The sequence below is a fragment of the Populus euphratica genome, unplaced genomic scaffold (genome assembly GCF_000495115.2).
Source record: "Populus euphratica unplaced genomic scaffold, PopEup_1.0 scaffold30.1, whole genome shotgun sequence".
NCBI classification, from domain to species: Eukaryota; Viridiplantae; Streptophyta; class Magnoliopsida; order Malpighiales; family Salicaceae; genus Populus; species Populus euphratica.
Window position 1 is genome coordinate 962,006 of NW_011499869.1, and position 17,984 is coordinate 979,989.

Here is a 17,984-nt window from a genome sequence, read left to right on the forward strand (position 1 = left end):
TAAAGTCATCCCTTATCACCAATTTTTTTTTATATATATTCACAAGTTTCACAAGACAAGAGGCTTGATGGTTACTGTTTAGAGTCTCACTATTTGTTGAAAAAAATATATTTAAGACGAGAATAACAAATCTAACCATTTTGATTTTAGGTTTTTAGACCCTTCTCCAAGTTTTTGAACTTGGCTGGACTTTGAAATTTTAGACCTTTTTTTCAATATTTTTGAGTTGATTGATTGGTTTATGGATGTTTGAAGGGTATTAATAAGATGTTTTTAAGTTGAAATAACTTAAAAATTAAGTTTTTTTAACAATAAAAAGAGGTTGCATTGATTTTCTGCCCACCATAGTAGTCAAATAATTTAATATGTTGTTTGATTAAGTTAAAAATTATTTTAGATTAACAAGATTTAACAAACACAACTCAATAAATATTTCATCTTATAAGATTAAATATATTTATTTATACATATTTTTTAAATTTTTTATTTTATATTTAGTTAAAATTAATAATTTTATTTATTTATTAACATATATAGTTCTTAATTTATTATATTATATATACACATGAATTTCTTGATTTGCTTTATTTTTTTTAAAATCACAGGAACACATGAAAATACCTATATGTATAAATTTTTTTTATAAAAGATAAAAATACATGCAGGAGAGCTACATCTCTCATAAATTGTCAACTCCGTCACGTGATTCATGATTTTTAAATGGGAAAAAGAGAAATCGCTTGGATTTGTTGTGGATATCGAATTTTGATAATGAAAACTAATGAAAGGATCTGATTAAGAAACCAAGTGATAAATTAGGGTCTAATCAAGAAAAAACAAAGGTTAGGGACCTAGATGATGCTGTCATGTAAATTGGGAGATTTTTGAAGTTCTTCCGATTTCCTTTTTCACGTACAGAACCACCGATGATTAGATTTGCTGCTGTCTGGCATTAACAAAATCGTGCCACGTCAGGGGTTGGCTTTCAACAATAGTAGTGGTTTGGTAAATCCAGCCCCTAGTTAAAGCAAACAAATTCTGAGGAAACTGCTTGTCTAATTTTTAAATTGTCGGAAACGATTATTTTTTAGTGTGTTTTTCATTAGAAAATATATTAAAAAATTAATTTAAAAATAAATACATTAAAATAATTTAAAAATATAAAAAAATATTTTTAATAAAATAAAAAATTAAAATTTTTAGAAATACTTTTAATATATTAAAAAAATGATATATAATTCATGTTTGATTTATTTTTGATGTTTTTAGTGTGTACTTAAAAGTGTAGTTATGGTTTTTTTTAAAGTGTTTTTTACTTATAATTATATCAAAATATTTTTTTTAAAAAAAAATATTTTTAATATTAATATAAGTATATTAAAACAATTAAAAAATTAATTAAAAAAATTAATTTTTTTTAAAAATGTGAGAAATACCCTTTATTTGGGTGTTACAATGATCCACGACTTGAATGCCCTATCGACTTCACCGCATAATTGGTCCTGTACTCAAGTCCTGATCGCTTGTATTTTCCTCCGACCTTCAAAATACCAATCTTTTCACCTCCTTTTCGATGGTCAAAAGATGGTTTATCCTCATCCTATCACCTTGTCACATTATCAACGCAGCGTCTAGTCTGGGGTTTTTGTTCTCTTCGCCATGCCACTTGTCATGTCCTCAGAGAACACGATTGGCATGTCCTCAGAGAACACGATCACGAAGATGTAACTCCACTTCTACCACAAACAGACAAAGCACTCCATTTTTTTTAACTTCATCCTACCTGGTGCCTGGCTAGATCGTTCTCATCTTATCTCTTCGATTGAAAATTGAAGCTCGGAGGGAGAGGGGATGCCCACGATGCCTCGGTCAATAGACCGAGTGGCAACACAAACTTGCTGAAACAGAAAAGTACATATTGTCTGGCAATCTATTATTTGTTTGAATTATGCGCCTTTGACACTTAACCCCATGACAGAGACCTCCACTTGGTCGATGATGATAGTGGGGTCGTTTGGCCCAAGGAAGAAGACAGATAAATGGGACCCTTCGATAATTCATCTCCCAGTTTGGTAGTGCCACCTGTCCCTAAACTACGAGCTACTTTCTTCCTTGCCTGGCTGATTAGCTAGTTGAAAAGAAAGCTCACTAGGTAAATGCAGCAAGAGGTCTTGGGCATGGCTGCTGGCTGCACATCGAAGAAATTCATTTTTTAATTAAAGTCGTGGAAGAGACTCCATCTCTGATTAGGCCGATCTCGGATTTAGAAGGGTGACTTTGTCTTTAGCCAAGCCAAAAAGAGCCATCTTTGTGAAAATTAAGAAATGAATTTATGCCGAAGACTCTGTCTTTAGTCAAGCAACAAAGAGCCATCTTTGTGAAATGTTTTTTTTTAATGATTTATGTTGTTATGTATTAAATATCAGTTTAGTCCATGAATTTTGTAATTACTAACTTTAAAATTAATTAAATATATATAAATTAATCCAAATATCTATATTAATTTTAAAAAATTAAATTAATGCCTTAAAAGGACATGATGAATCCTTTTACGGAATTCAGGTTAGATAGATGCCTTGATGCTCTAAAAAGACGTGAGAATAAATTAAATCGTAACGTACAAGGTTACACAACTTTTTAGTTTAAAGTTTTTACTATAAAGATTCCTTTTTATCGAATTAAAGGAAAATTCACCCATCATCGACATATAAATCTTTACAAAAAAAAATCATCGTAAATATATTAATTACTATATGTTTGTCAAGTGTCTTTACACGATTCCAAGTAGACTGAATTGTGAATAATAATAATAATATAGTTTTTCCCTAAATATATAATAAATTTGTCTCTGTTTGTTTACAATCTTAATTCATCTTAATAACTTGAATTCAGAGAATGTGATTGACAAATTTGTTCGCTTAAACGACAGAGACAAGACATCACTGTCTATACTAGGAGGTGGTTTTCTATTGAGTTGTGACAAATTTATTATTATAAACTTGACAGCTCACTTATAGAGCTGACAGCTTAAGTGCGGATGAGGTGATGGATAGAACTATAAATTAACTTTTTTATAATGTTTATTATTATTTTATATGTGTGTGTGTGTGTCTGTATGTATGATAATTGGTTAAGCCGACCTTGCTTAATTGCTTAACATTATTTTATACGGGGATGAGTAAATTAGCTGAATTATTTAAGATATTTGTAAAAACTCACATGAAATTAATCGAATTGAATAGTTTCTTGGATTTATTGAATGATTCTGGTTCAAAAATTCTCTAATAAAATTTGCATTTCAGGTTTCAAAAATTAGAATAAAAAAATTAAATGAACTAAACCAAATTAAAAAAAAACCATTACAAATTAAAAACTCATTGAATCAAATCCCGTCAAATTATCCAATTTAAAAACAAAATTACTCTACATTGAATTGATTCTTGTTTTGATTTAGTCCAAGTTTGGTTTATATCCAAAACAAACCGTTTGTTTTTTAATTCAAGTTATCCAAGCTATGCATCAAGGTTTATCGAACGGCTAGCAAATAGAAACAATAAATCCATGGGAACAAAAAACAAAAGTGCACACATCTGTGAATAGAACCTTTAGCCAGAGAACCCACGCTCCATGGCATAACTGGGCTCGGGGTCCTATCACGATCATCAATATTCAACCTTCTCAGGGACCTAGCCAGAGACCCAACTCCCTATAATTCACATATAACAGAACATTATAGGGGATTCTTCAGTACGCTTACCCTAAAAAGAAACCACAGGGCAACCAGTCGCTGAAGAACTGCTGGGCAAGATTGCCTTCGATTATAGCAAGGAGTTGAGCTAAAAGACAAGGCCTCGCATGAAATCAAGCCATTTCAAGGCAAAACATGCAGTCACCAGGAGCAATGGGCCACAAGGTTCTCGGGCCTGTCAGTCAGTTCACAGTAATCAGTTTTGAACGATAATAAAGAGAAAAGGACAATACCTCTGTCAAGTGGAGCCCACCATTGTATTGGGATTGAGTTCGGTTCTGAGTGGAGTTAGCTGGGTCCAATGCCTTTTTTACGTTACTAAGCAGCACAGAACGTTGTGGCGGTGCAGAGAAGTGTACGTCTCTATAGTCTATAGGGACAGAACCACCCCAGAAAAAGCTCCTACCTGTACTTTCTATATGGGCCCACCACCTCTTCAACTCCACTGTAATTTATTTTTTTTGATATCTTTATATTAAAAATATAAAAAATTAAAAAATTAAGCTAAAACATTTTCAAATATTTGTCATACGGCATTCAGGCTGCGTGAGATAATAACATGCACGAACCTACAATAAGATACTGAAAATACTGGCGCATGGCTCAAGACGCTGGAGATGCCCAGCACCCAGGCTCGGCTCCGGTGAAAGTTTCTTTTAGGAAAGAAAAGGAAAGATTTATCATGGATCAATATTACATCCAAGAAAATAAAAAGCTCTTAGCACTTGCCACTATGAGGTCCCATGATCATGAATGCTTCATGGACAAATACACATGGGACCAAATCGCTATGATGACGAGGTTTAACAAAGCAGGTACTATAGGGTCACATGCATGATGTTTGTTTTTGCACTTTGTTAATGTTCTATGATTCAAGAAATATATATATATATATATATATATATGCATGCATGCATGTATAAAAGAGCATAAAAATACCTGGTTAAGAAAATAAAAATATAAAATAATTATTTTTAAATTAATATATATATTTTCAGAACAAAAAAACATGTATTCTCTATCATTACTGTTTTCATTTCTTTTGTTTCAATATAATAATTAAATTGTATTTAAGACAAGGCCTAATTAATGTTTCAAGAATAAAAATTAAAGAAATTAAGATAAAAAAAATATTTTTTTTTGTACCTTTTGTTTTGAAATAATGAAGATTTATTCCAAAATTATTTTAAAAATAAACATATTTTTTATTTTTGTTTCTCTAACCCCACGAGTGTGTGGGCGTGGGTGTGTCATTTTTACCTAACCCCCCATGCCAACAAAATTTGATGCAAATGACACGAAAACTTTTGGATTTCTTCTTCATGATTAATGGCTTGTAGTTCAAAAACAATGTTAAAATATTATCTACACTTGTCGTTTTATTTTGGTTAATTAATTTAGAACGTACGCATACAGAAATTTTTGTCTTGAAAAAGTGTGCGAAATGCGAAATATATATATTAAACAACACAATTACAATATCAAAGCATGGTTAAAAACAATTCCTGATTCTTGCAGATGATGTTTCGCAACAAACAAAGTTACTTATTAGCTCCGAGGAGCGTGGAAGTTTGTAACATTGTTTTGGTGCTCTGTACATGTATTTTACACTAGTTTTCCACATGATGCTGAACGGCCCTTGAGCAGTTAATCGAAAACAACGAAGTTTTGAACACCAATTTACTTTTATTTTATGCTTTCCTTTAAGAGAGAGAGAGGGGGGGGGATTTTGTTTCTGTTCTCCAATTTAGTATTTAAAAAAAAACAAATTAATATGAAATCACTCTGTGATTAACGGCATTGGTAAAAGTTCCTGAATTTTTATTTGATGATTTGTCAGATATATACACACACAAGGAACAGAAGAAGACAACAAAGCATGAAGCAACGTGTAGATTCTACAAGGAAAAATGGTAATGGCGAGTGCATAATTCGTAGTAGAAGGTCAACATTGCTGGAAGCACTTGATTGCCAATTTTTTTTATTTTATTCTATTTTTATTTAATACAATGATGTCACCGATAGTTACCACTTCTGGGTAAAATAAGCAAGCACCAAGGAGATGGTCCAGTGGACAAGCTATGAAGATGAAACATGGTGTCATTGCTGTGTTCTTCGGGGGAGTGCGTTTATTTCTCCATTCATAACTGGACACAAAGCCAAAAGGCGTCAGCAAGGACAAGAATCGACGGTTTCTATGCCCTTCTCGATTTAAAAAAAAAAAAAACCGAGTTCAGGAATAATAATAAAAAATTAACAATCTAGTGTACTTTAAATAAAAAAAACATGGCTGGCTCGTTACCAGAATCATCACGGCCCCTTGATTTTGTTTCTTTATTATTTATAACTAATTATACATGTAAAAGTATCAAATGTAAATTTATATTTGAAAAAACGCAGTTTAATAGATTACTAGATCAAAAAAATTAAAATAAAATAAAACAAAGGGGAAGGTAAAAACATCGGGCGCTGATACACGGTTTATTCTTCATTATAATAGTTATTAAAGGACTATACAAGGCTACAATTGTATTTTTCTTAATTTCTTAAGAACGGTATAGTGATCACATATCCTCAAAATCCAAGATTAATAACACATACAAAGAGGGGCATAACTGTCTTTCAATTTATTCACGCACAATAAATTAACGATCACACCCTTAAAGTCACAAAATTAAATTTGAATAGCAAGTTAAAGGCATTTAGATTTTTTTCTTAAGTTTTCGTGATTACCAAGACAATCAAGGCTATTTTTATTTTTTATTATCACTTATAAATTATTTAATTTTTAAAAATTATTAGCGCTTATAATATATATGTCAAAACATAGATGGATATGTGTGGTGCCTTCTCGCCATGTTATTAGAAGAGTTATCATGCTTTTTTTCTTTCTATTCAGTGTGTGTTAATGGTGATGAGATGACTTGTTGCCGGTCAAAGCATAGATGGACATGTGTTGTATCTCTCGATTGCATAGAATGCCTTCTTACCATAATATTAGAAGAGCTGTCATGTGTTTTCATTTTTTTTTTTTACATTAAAAAAATATAGATTGATCCTCTTTATTATTGATATTTTAATTTCAATCCTTATTTTTTTTATTTTTAATTTATGTCCTTATAACCTTTGTTAAAATCCTATTTGTTCTCAATTTAATCATTTAATTCTAATTTTCAAGTACAAATCCTTTCAATTTATTCCTTTTTCTCTTGATTTCTAGTTTAGTTTCCTTGACCATCTTATAAAAGTTTTGATGTTTGTAATTTTATTTTTCAATTCAAGTTTATGATATGTTGTTTTTATATTTTTTTTTGTTAGATTTATTTTTCTTTTCAATTTAACCTTTCAATCAAAATTTATGTCCTGTCCTCTAATTTATTTTTTATTTTGATTTAAACCCTTATTTTTTTAATTATTGTTTTTTTAATTTTTGATACTTTTGTTTAATTGATTTTTTTCTTTGATTTTAATCTTGTAAATGACTATTTTTTGCAATTTATAACTCTAGAAGCTGATAGAAGCAAAATATTTTATTAATTGTTATTTTTTATGTAAATTTTAAGATGAAGGGATTAGAGTTGATATTTAAATTTTCTATACATCTATAGTTAAAAAAAAAAAGAGAGTCAGAGAGCCTTGGTTTAAGATCTAGAAAATCAAGTAGTAATTTAAATTTGATGATGAGTTTTTTTCAATATGAATTTTTACAAAATATTATTTTTGTTATTTTTTTATCTAGTTTTGAAAACTAAATAATATACTTAACAATTTTTTTTCTAGTTTGTTTAATATTTTTATTGTTTTTTCTTTATTTTCAAGCTTCCAACTTTGTTTAACATGGTTTTGGATGTGCGTTGCAAAATGCTAGAGTTGACATCTGAGTCCCCAGCTAGGAAGGTGAGGAGGCTGCATTGTAACAAGTCACTGATTCTCTTTAACACGCTTCTCATTCTCTCTCTCAATTATCTTCTTTCTTTAAAAGGGGCATCCTCAAGGCTGTTTTGTCTTTTAAGGGAAGAACTTTTCTTTTTACAGCTTTCTTTGCCTTCGCAAGTCTGCAAATTTGTGGCGATCTTGTGGGGTTGAAAGTGAATAAAGGAGGAACTGAGAAAGTGAGAAACTGATGCCAACCCAAGAATGGAAACCCACCAATAGTTGAAAGTAGAGAGGATGCCGTAGCTTTCCTCACTTTATTTTTTGCTTTATAGTGATGATTGCTTGTTTTCCTTATCATGGGGATTTGAAAAAAATCCAAAAACATTTTAACCGTTCTTCCAAAAACAACTTAGTTTCGAGTACATAGAGATACATTAGTACCGCTGCTTTTTCTGTAAATGACTATCGGGCTGTTCTTCATGTCTGCTGCAGATCATGTGGCTTGCATGCGACCCACTAAGATGGGGAATTGATTCCTGTTCTAGTTGAGATAAAAAAACTAGGACAAAAGACAAGAGCTGGAGGGAAAACATCATTTTTTCTCTTGTCTTTTTAGTGTTCAGTCATGGAGGCTACAGAGATTTAGGAGTTAATTTCAAGTCCCAATAGAGCGTGTGTTGTCAGTTTTTTTTTCCTTCTGGTTTCTGTGATTTGTACCGTGGATAGCTAGATAGCAAGCTTTTGCGTTAGTTTTTCGAGAGGAAAAAAAAGGGATTGGTTTTTGTTCTTTCTTTTGAAGCCTCTAAAGGTAGTTATTGTGCCTATCACTTGCAGCAATTCTCGGTGATCTCTTGCATCGTATTTAACCCTCCAATCATTTCAGGTGAGAAGTAATCTTATCTTCAATATATCTAGTAAGGCACTCGTCTTCATATTGGTAAATGTTAAACTAATTTCCTTAATCTTCGTTTCCTTTGGGCAGTGAATTTGGGGTGCTGAGAAACATCTAATACGAGGTAGTTATGCTGAGGAATAGATCTAGAGCTGTGACCAGCAAGCAAACTTTAATGACTGATCACAATAGTGCTCAATCAACTTCCAATCAGAATTGCACAAAGCCAGCAACATCTTTTCTCGTTTCTCCAAGGTTCAAAGCTTTCACCTTTAAGGGTCTCCCTGAAGCTGAACCTGTGATGAGTCCAACTTCAATTCTTGACACTACTAAACCATTCTTCCCTCTCAAAACCCCCTTTTCTAATGTCATAAACCAACCTAAATCCCCTAAAGTTTTCTCGGAGTACAAACACTCATGGGACAAATCAGACTCAAAGGGCATTGGTCTTGCACTTATTGATGATACTCCAAATTGTGGCAAAGTATCCATCAAAGAGAACGAAAACCATTTTTCTAAACCCAGTAACAGAATGGTCTTGTTTGGCACCAAGCTCAGAGTTCAAATCCCACCACAGCCAAATTCTATACTATTTTCAGTCGAGTCACCTAAATCTCCAGGCGACTTTGGAATTGAGACCTCCAAGAACTCACAATTCTCTGCATCTCCTTCAGTCCATTCTGGCATCCAATCAAAGGATTCTCCTCGGGTGTTCACAGGATGCATATCGATGAGTGAAATGGAGCTCTCTGAAGACTATACATGTGTCATAACACATGGACCTAATCCAACGACCACTCATATTTTTGATAACTGCGTTGTGGAGAATTATCACTCTTTATCGGATATGTCCAAATCTGAGCCCAGGAGTTTCCTGAGCTCCTGTTACACTTGCAAGAAGAATCTTCAACAGAAAAACGACATTTACATCTACAGGTTGGGACCGTTTTCTTTCTTTTAAAAGATGCTACCTGTCTCTCTTCCTTTTATGCCGTTGCTAAGTTCAGTTTGAAAGACCAACTGGTATCCAAAAAAAATGCTTCGAGTATTCTCATCTGATTTTTATCATATTCTTTTCTAGTCCACTTAACTAATATCTCTGACCCAAATTAACCACTGCCACTATGGGCCTAATTGTATATTATCCTTTCAATGCAGAGGTGAAAAAGCTTTCTGCAGTCACGAATGCCGTTACCAAGAAATGTTATTAGATGAAATAGAGACTTGAGAAGTTGAAAGACGCTTCGGAAAAAAGTTCTTGACATTTTGTCCTGCGTCACAGCTCTCAAAAGTTGATGAAAACTTAGCATACCGTGTCAGTCTGGCCATTCTTGATTATGCTCGGTTGAGGACGATTGATTATGCTCAAATTGGGTGCTATTTCCTTTTCCTTTTTCCTTTTTTTGTTTTTACCTTCTCATTTGCATATAGAGATAAAGAGAGGGTGAGACACTGTTGCAGAGTGGATTTTGTCGTCTATCAAGATCAGTGCTCATTAATTTGATTGCTTAGTTTTCTCTTTTGGCTCTCTGTGGATGATGATGATGATGCAGGGTGACTGAAAAGTTGTCTACAACTATTTATTCTCTTACCCTATCTAATATACATCAATCAATCACGATACATTCCTGAGGTTGGCCGATTATTTCACCGAGGAAGATTCCCAACCCGTGGGCTATTACTTCTTATCCTCTCGGCCCTAATCAATGACGATGCATTACTGAGGGTGTCCGATTATTTCACCTAGGAAATTCTCAACCCGTGGGTAATTACTTTTTATCCTTTTATATTTTATTAAAAATTAATATTTTTATAAATTTTAAATAATTTAATAAGCTAATCTTAAAAATAATTTTTAAAAAATAAAAAATAAATTATTTTAATATATTTTAATGTAAAAATATTTTAAAAATTAAGTACAATTATATTCTCAAACATATCTATCAAATAAATCTACCTGTGGAGTATTGTTTTTGTGTTATTATTTATTATTTATTTTTAAATATGTTTTATATTATTTTGATATGATAATATTAAAAATAATTTTTTTAAAATAAAAAAATTATTTTAATATTTTTTAAAAAATACTTTAAAAAATATTTTTTATCACACTAGCACATTTCACATTTTATTAATTTTTGTCTGTTTTTGTTGATAAGCATGAATATTAGTTGAAAACTAAAACTGACCTTTTCAAATCGGTAGATACAAAATCAGGTCTTTTCCCCAACCAAAAAACCAAACAATTATAACGTGAACTAGTTGAGAACTTGGATAAGCAGGCGCACAATTTTCTCTTCCAACTTATAATTTAATTGATGAGATAATTGGATGCCGTGTCATGCATATTCATTATAAGACTCGATTTAGAAATGTGTTTGATTTGAGATTTGAGTTGGTAAATCCATCCGGTTTGATTATTTAAAAAAATTGGAATGATTTAGGGGTTTTTTTTATTTAAAAAAATAAAATAATATTGTTTTGATAAAAAAATGAAGTATCCGGATCTTATTAACAAATCACTGGATTAACTTGTTAGGCTGTTCTGCTTCTTATAACTTGCTGTCAAGTGATCCGAGATTAAAATTGTGCATTCTTTAGTGAAATTTAGGAGAGGAATTTGCTGGAAATATATCTTGTCGATGCATCTCTCTTTATGTATCCAACCTCGACCAATGAGCAACAACTACTTAGGAAGGGTTATACGAGTTAGAAAGCGAAACAACACCGGTCCCAGACGATTGTGCACTCGATCAAACATTAATTACACTCTTCTCAAAACAAAAACAAATGGACTTCGACAAATAAGGAAGATGATCAAGAGTCAAATGAACTGAAGTCTTCGTGCACCTTATTCTCTTCTTTGTTTTACACTTATAATATAGCTTTTAGCACACGTGATGTAGCCAACTAGGCCGTCATAAAAAATTATTAAAAAAGCTATCCATTCCACAAGTTTTACGTGCCTTTTCTGTGGCGGCGTTTGTTTTCAAGTCAAATTAAAACGGCGAGCTGCGACCTCTTTCTTCTCTGATTCTCGTTTCACCAAGGAGGGGAGAGGATAGAGTATGAACTTTCACATTTTCCATGTTTCTCTATAAAATATGGAGCCAATGTGACCACGTAAATGGCTAATCTATTGTGAACATAGAGATTCAATGAACTGGTAAAGGATGCTTGTGGACCATTGTAGAGCAAGCCAACATAAAAATAGGAGTTGAAGTTTGTAAAAGAAATTGTCGAGCTTCGAAAGGCTGTGGAACGGACCAGTGCTACTAGCCTGCCCAGTTGCAAACACTTGAGCACCGAGGGGTGTAAGAAGAAAAAAGAAGAATCATAACCCCTCAGGAAGTGAAAAAGAACGAAAAATAAAGGGGAAAAAAGCCGTAAAAAGAAACATGGAGGAAGAGCTCGGAGCTCAACGGCCAGCTAGTGTGTGTGTGGCGAGAGTGAGAAATAAGGTCTAGACGCTTTCGTGCTTTGTTGATTATATGTTTTTCATGGAAGGAGGCTTTTGATGGTACCGACTGAAATTCTAAGGATTGTTAGCGGACTTGAGCCTCGCCAAACACCAAAGAAACAGGGTAAGAGAAGCATCATTATCGCCAACTTATGCTCAGTAAACACTGGTTGAAATCCTGATGAACGGTGAGAGATTCTATAAGGCTTCCCACGATCAGTAGCAGGTGACTTTCTGTAGGTCACATCAAAATTAACCATTATTTTGGCCTTGATTGCAACATTTAAGATTTCAATATGTACCTCACCGTTGATGTTTACTGAATACCTCATCTCATCAAAAACAAAGAAGCGAGATTTCAAATAAATGAAGGAAAACCCTATACTGAAGAAAACCATTAGAAACCTACTACGCTGATTAGCAAGTGATGCATGGGCAACATATGGCCGGAACATTATCATGAAAACCTCCCTTCAATTTTCCACACGACAAAGCAGGCTTTTTTTATTTGCATGCACATTATCATGTAAAATCTTGATGTTATACTTGCACAGCAAACACATTTTCACGAACAGCTCTGACCACTAAAACGAACTCTCACGAAAGCGCCATTGAATCTGATGACAGTATATATATATATATATCGAATACAAAGTACAGTATATATATATATATATATATCGAATACAAAGTACATCCTGGCAAAGGAACTTCTTAACAATTTCCATCCAGACACTAATTCACGTTTTACTATGGTGAATAAAAGGTTGTGATAAGATGTCCCTGCTAAACCGAAATTGAATCCAATTGAGTGTGGTGGTACAGCCCCGTATCAAAAAGACGCGAGCGGAAGCAGATTGGGGTTTTGAAGAAAGAGGACGACGTCGCCAGGAAGCGTGGACTTCTTTTTCTCCAGGTGCTATATGGTGATAGCAAAAATAAATAAAAATACGCTATATGTTCATATTGTGAAACCTGTGCATATGTGAATTTCTTTTTGGAGAGACTTAAGGAGACCGCGTTATTTTGCAGGGAAAATACAAAATAGCAAAAGGAGAAAAGGCTAGGAATGTTATGGTGTTCAAAATAAGTGAGGACAACCAGAAAGAAATGATTATGGATGCACATTAAAATGGAAGATACCAAGATCGTAATTTCCATCCAGACACTAATTCACGTTTTGCTATGGTGTTCAACATACGTGAGGACAACCAGAAAGAAATGATTATGGATGCACATTAAAATGGAAGATACCATGATCGTAGTTCAAATATAGCAAACTTCAATCAACAAACGCTATCCAAGAACAAACCGTGATGGCCATTTATCTAAAACCGCACTGAATACTAGTTTGGGTAGAGACAGACTCATGCAAAAGCATCCAACCAATTGTACCATTCAATATATCCATAATATAATTTTGATAACAAAAGTCAGCTTCATCCATCCAAACATAAGAAAGAAATGATGCAATAAACTTTGATACGTTGAAGTCTGGACACATAATGACATTGTAAACACAACATTGGTTCAACAGCACGCATAACTCGACTAATGAAAGGGGCTCCTGGTACACAAGACAAACAGCGAGACACATGTTGCACTAAAGTCTTGGTCACAAGTGACAAGAAATAGAAAACACGTATGGATGAACCCTAGTAAGGCTTAACTTTTAGGACTACATCTATCACGAACATGTCCTCCTACAACTGCCTCCTGATATGTTCTTTGGACAAGCAGCTGCCTGGAACACACATGTTGAGTAAACATCAGTAACAATCAATTGATATTTAAAAAACAATATAATTTACTTCGACAAAGCATTCAACATGAAGACTGGTAAACTTACCTTGGCTTGGCATGGTCAACAATCTCCAAGGAATATACACATCATCGTAGGCTTGTAGCAGAGGCCCTATTACCTGCTCAGAATAACAAGAAACTGATAGGCTAGCAGCAGGACAGAGCAACATGGATAGGATTGATCTTAGAAGACCAGAGAAGCAGAAGACACTAACAACTTCTTTCAGTTCCTCTTCCCACTTTTCCCTCTTAAAAAACAGAAAAGATGGCCAAGGAGAAACAGCACCCATGCAGGGTGTGCATGGTGTTAGAGCTAACTAAAGAAGAAAGGGTGTGCAGGGAGTTACAGCTACTTAGAGAAGAAAGAAAGAAATGGTGAATATTTATATAAGAGGAGTTGATTGTTGAGGGGTGCCAAAGCAAGGAAACAGTTACAAGAAAACAGATCATCTAGGTTGCCAATTGAGGCAATTCTATACTAGGAATCTACGAGGCTAATTAATGATAGCAATTGAAAGTGTAGTTGGGAAAGGATAGTGGAATTGAAACAAAGAAAAGAAAGTCCAGATATGAAAATAAGACAGAAACCTACGGAACTAGAAGACTAATCAAAGTCGCAACGCAGTATATACATTGTGTTTGATGCTATAGGTCTAAATTCTACTCAAGGGCTAGAGTAGAGCTAATAAACATCCAACAAGGAGATTAAGCAAATAGATCTGCATCGTTAGTGCATGACAGAATTGAAAATCATAAGTTGCCCCGTCCCTCTGAAGAAATGACATTCTCTTTAACTTCATTTTAAGTTCCTTCTGCTTCCCGAAAGTATTGGAGTCAGCTTCCATCAGCTTCACAATGTCCGAATTACAATTAACCTGTCTCATCTTAGCTCCAAAGTCATGTACAAGCCTGCCTGCCTGCCTTGCTACCAGATCACTACAGGTAACAAATCAGTTTCTCAGTGTAACACCAGAAATTATTGACCCACCAAGCCAAGACTGCTTCCGCTGCCATCAAAAGCTAAAGAAACTGAAACTACTGGCTGCTTTATTCATCTATATACATCTACCACTGAAATTCACTATTTACAGGGGCAAAATGCCCCTTAAGCTTCACTCATCTGCCACATCAAGGTTGAGAATGCGACGCAGAGTCTTTGTCGCAGAGTCAGCACTAAGAAACAAATCTCTCATAGATGGGCTATGCTCCCTGGAAGGAGAAGCTGGTGCAGACTTGGCAGTTGGCTGCACATTAAAATCAGTACCATGGGTCACAGGTAAATCAAGGGACACTGTTCGCTTTGGTGGCCTCATTGAGAACTTAGGAATCGGCAAAGAACTAGGTGGTGGAGAATTTGAATACGCCGGACCAGCCCACCGCTCCGAGAAGGGTAAATTCTCATTCACAAAACCCATCTCCTCATAAAAAGATGTCTCCTTTCTAGGAACTGTGACATTAATGGTTATGGGAGAGCTTTTCGAAATGGTCTTAAAGTGGCCATTGTCAACAGGATGAGAATTAAATTGAGATTTCATAGCAGGTGATGGTGTTCTTGGAGAGTTAGAAGTGGGAGGAACATGGCTAGTGATTTTGGTTACAGTTGTAGTGGAAGCCTGAAATGGGGTTGGGAGTATCCCGTCCCTGGATTGAAAAGTCCTGCAATTGATATCCTTAAAGTGCTTAGAAGGTGAGGTCCCAAATTTAGCAGGCCCATTTGACCTAACTTTGGTGTAGTACTGATTCCTGTGTTGAGCCCCAACAACAAGCGTCTCCATAATTTGAAATGCTCACAAATTCCGCTACTGTACTCTTTCAGCTAAAACCCAATTCTAACAAAATCCCTCTAAAAACCAAAACTTTTACGGTTAAATCTGAAGCAAAATCACAGCAAAAGTTCTAGATCTCCTCCATGACAAGTCCAAATCAAGCATCACAAGATTCAAAGCCAGCTTATAAAAAAATATAAAACTATATTCAAAACCTGATTAGATAAGATCAAAACGGACTAGATCAGATCAGATCAGATCAGAGTCCTCTCCCAGTTAGAAGCAAAGATCACAAACCCCTTCACCAAGCTGTAAAAACCGCAGCATGAGTCCCATCAGAAAGATAAACCAAAAACCCTACTTGAAACTCGAAAAAGACAACAATTTCACCATATCGACAACAAAGTGAAACAAGACAGAGTAAATCAACTCACCGGTTAACGACACTATATCAGTGACAAAGCTCAGAGAGAGAACATGAAGATCCAAAGGGAAACAAGTTTGATTGTTATCGTGTTAATTTTGGGCTGGTATTTTGCTTTCTGTAGAGCGGGGAAGGGGGAGGGTGAGGGGGAGGAAGAGACCGAGGGTGCAATCAAGAAATGAAGGAAGGAGACAGAATCCACGGATCTGAAATGACTCTCAAGTCTTTTACACACCTGCTTACTTTCTTCCTCTGTGAGACAGGGAGTAGGCTGACACTGTAAGGTTTAGTAAGTAGGCATGGTTTCCAACTGATTTACGAGAATGACATTACGGATTCTTTTAGTCTTTAATTGGATGATTATTTCTCGCTTGATGACTATCTTGCCCTCTCGACTCTTGGATTTCTGTACCCTTTCTTTTGGGTTCTTTTCTTGGTGCTGGGAAATTCGACCTTCTCTTGCAAGGTGTTTTAATTTAGTTGCGTGAATAAATAATAAGAGACGGTCGTGATAAAAATAATAATAATATTCTTTCATGTATTTTTTAAAATTTAAAAAATTATTTTATATCTATTTTTGTTTTTTTAATGTTTATTTATCATGAGACATTAACCAAATTAAATACAATCTTTCAATTATTTTTACTTTTAATTTCAGTTTTGGAATCAAACATGAGAGTTGTTTAATCCATATAAAAATATGATGTTGAAGGGAAGATATTAGATTTGACTTATAATATGTTATTTAAAATGTAGAAAACAATCTTATTGGTATTTGAGATTTATTAGTTAATTATTTTAGTGATATGATTCTTATTCCAGTGTTAATTTTGTTTCAGGTCACAATAATATATCTATCACGTTAATACTATTTTAACAATTTCAAAATAATTTGTGTTATTTTATAAGATAAAAAAAATAAAAATAACTTGTTGATTTCTTATATTTGCTTTGTTTTTGTTTTTTAACAATTAGCTCTCATATTTATCTTCTTTGAGCTAATGAATCCCTCATTGCTCTTTTATAATTCGTCAATTTGTTTAAAGATTGAAGTGTGAAATGACTCAACAAATACAAAATAATAATAAATATATAGCTTCGTATATATGCCAAGAATTTGCTCCTCACTTCCATGCAAAAATTCAAATGAAAGTTAATAGATTTTAAATTTATTAAATATTTATATAATTATTAATTTTAAAATTTGTAGAATTAATTAAGATATATATAAGTTAATTTAAACACTTGTATCAAAAAAATTGAATAAAAAATAATAATAAGAAGTAACTTAACTAATTAAATTTTAAATTTATTTTTTAATTATTATAAATTTATTTTTATTTATTTTTACAAAATACTTATATAATTATTAATTTTAAAATTTATAAAATTAATTAAACTAAACCAAATATATATTGGAATAAAAAAAATTCTAATTGTAGAGAACAAAAACTTTTTGACCGAAGACGAGGAAAGTAAAGCATATCGACTCCCTTTCGGCGTCCCCTGCAAGAAGGATATTTCAGCCATTTTATCCTCCCAATATTAAATTATCCCAAAAAAATCGCTCGGGCATGTTTGTAAAGGAAAAGAGCGCAGGTGTTGGGACCCACAAAAGCCATGCCCGAGAGCTGGTCCCCGAGCAACAGGACAAGAGGGTAGAGATAAAAAGGTTAGTGGGTGCATAGTGGCAATAGCCATGGGCTTGGACGACTCCGATCGCAATCCATGTCCCCACTTCCAGGTGTCTGTTTCCGGGGACTAGACCTGGTTCCTTTCGTTGCAGGCAGCCGGTTGATAAAAAGTTGGTAAAGACTAAAAGAGAGGCCAGTGAGGAGGTTCTTTGCTTGGTGGCCTTGGAAAGCAAGGAAAGCAAGTCCAAGAAGATCGTATTGATTCATCTTCAAGATTGCAAGCCGAAAGGGATGCAGAACACACCCTTGCTTTAAGATGCCAGATTCCGGCTCCCCAGAAAACCATCATCAAATTGCCTTCAATGAGAAATTTCATCTGTC

The 17,984-nt window shown here is 33.9% G+C and overlaps 2 protein-coding genes across 2 annotated transcripts; one reads left to right on the forward strand and one right to left on the reverse strand.

The window, feature by feature from the left end:
• Nucleotides 1–7,690: 7,690 nt before the first annotated feature.
• Nucleotides 7,691–10,107, forward strand: LOC105126833 (uncharacterized). Its single transcript, XM_011027843.1, has 3 exons — nucleotides 7,691–8,507; nucleotides 8,607–9,452; nucleotides 9,675–10,107. The coding sequence occupies exons 2-3, from the start codon at nucleotides 8,647–8,649 to the stop codon at nucleotides 9,742–9,744; spliced, it is 876 nt and encodes a 291-aa protein (XP_011026145.1). The 5' UTR covers nucleotides 7,691–8,507; nucleotides 8,607–8,646; the 3' UTR covers nucleotides 9,745–10,107.
• Nucleotides 10,108–13,351: 3,244 nt separating this feature from the next.
• LOC105126834 (uncharacterized) lies at nucleotides 13,352–16,268 on the reverse strand. Its single transcript, XM_011027844.1, has 3 exons — nucleotides 15,980–16,268; nucleotides 13,826–15,854; nucleotides 13,352–13,720 (listed from the first exon to the last, which is right to left on the reverse strand). Exon 2 carries the CDS (start codon nucleotides 15,552–15,554, stop codon nucleotides 14,892–14,894), a length of 663 nt encoding a protein of 220 aa, XP_011026146.1. The 5' UTR covers nucleotides 15,555–15,854; nucleotides 15,980–16,268; the 3' UTR covers nucleotides 13,352–13,720; nucleotides 13,826–14,891.
• Nucleotides 16,269–17,984: the final 1,716 nt, after the last annotated feature.

Coding starts and splice junctions, on each gene's coding strand:
- LOC105126833 (XM_011027843.1), top strand. CDS start 8,647: ATGCTGAGGAATAGATCTAGAGCTGTGACCAGCAAGCAAACTTTAATG. Junction 9,453..9,674: donor AACGACATTTACATCTACAG/GTTGGGACCGTT, acceptor CTTTCAATGCAG/AGGTGAAAAAGCTTTCTGCA.
- LOC105126834 (XM_011027844.1), bottom strand. CDS start 15,554: ATGGAGACGCTTGTTGTTGGGGCTCAACACAGGAATCAGTACTACACC.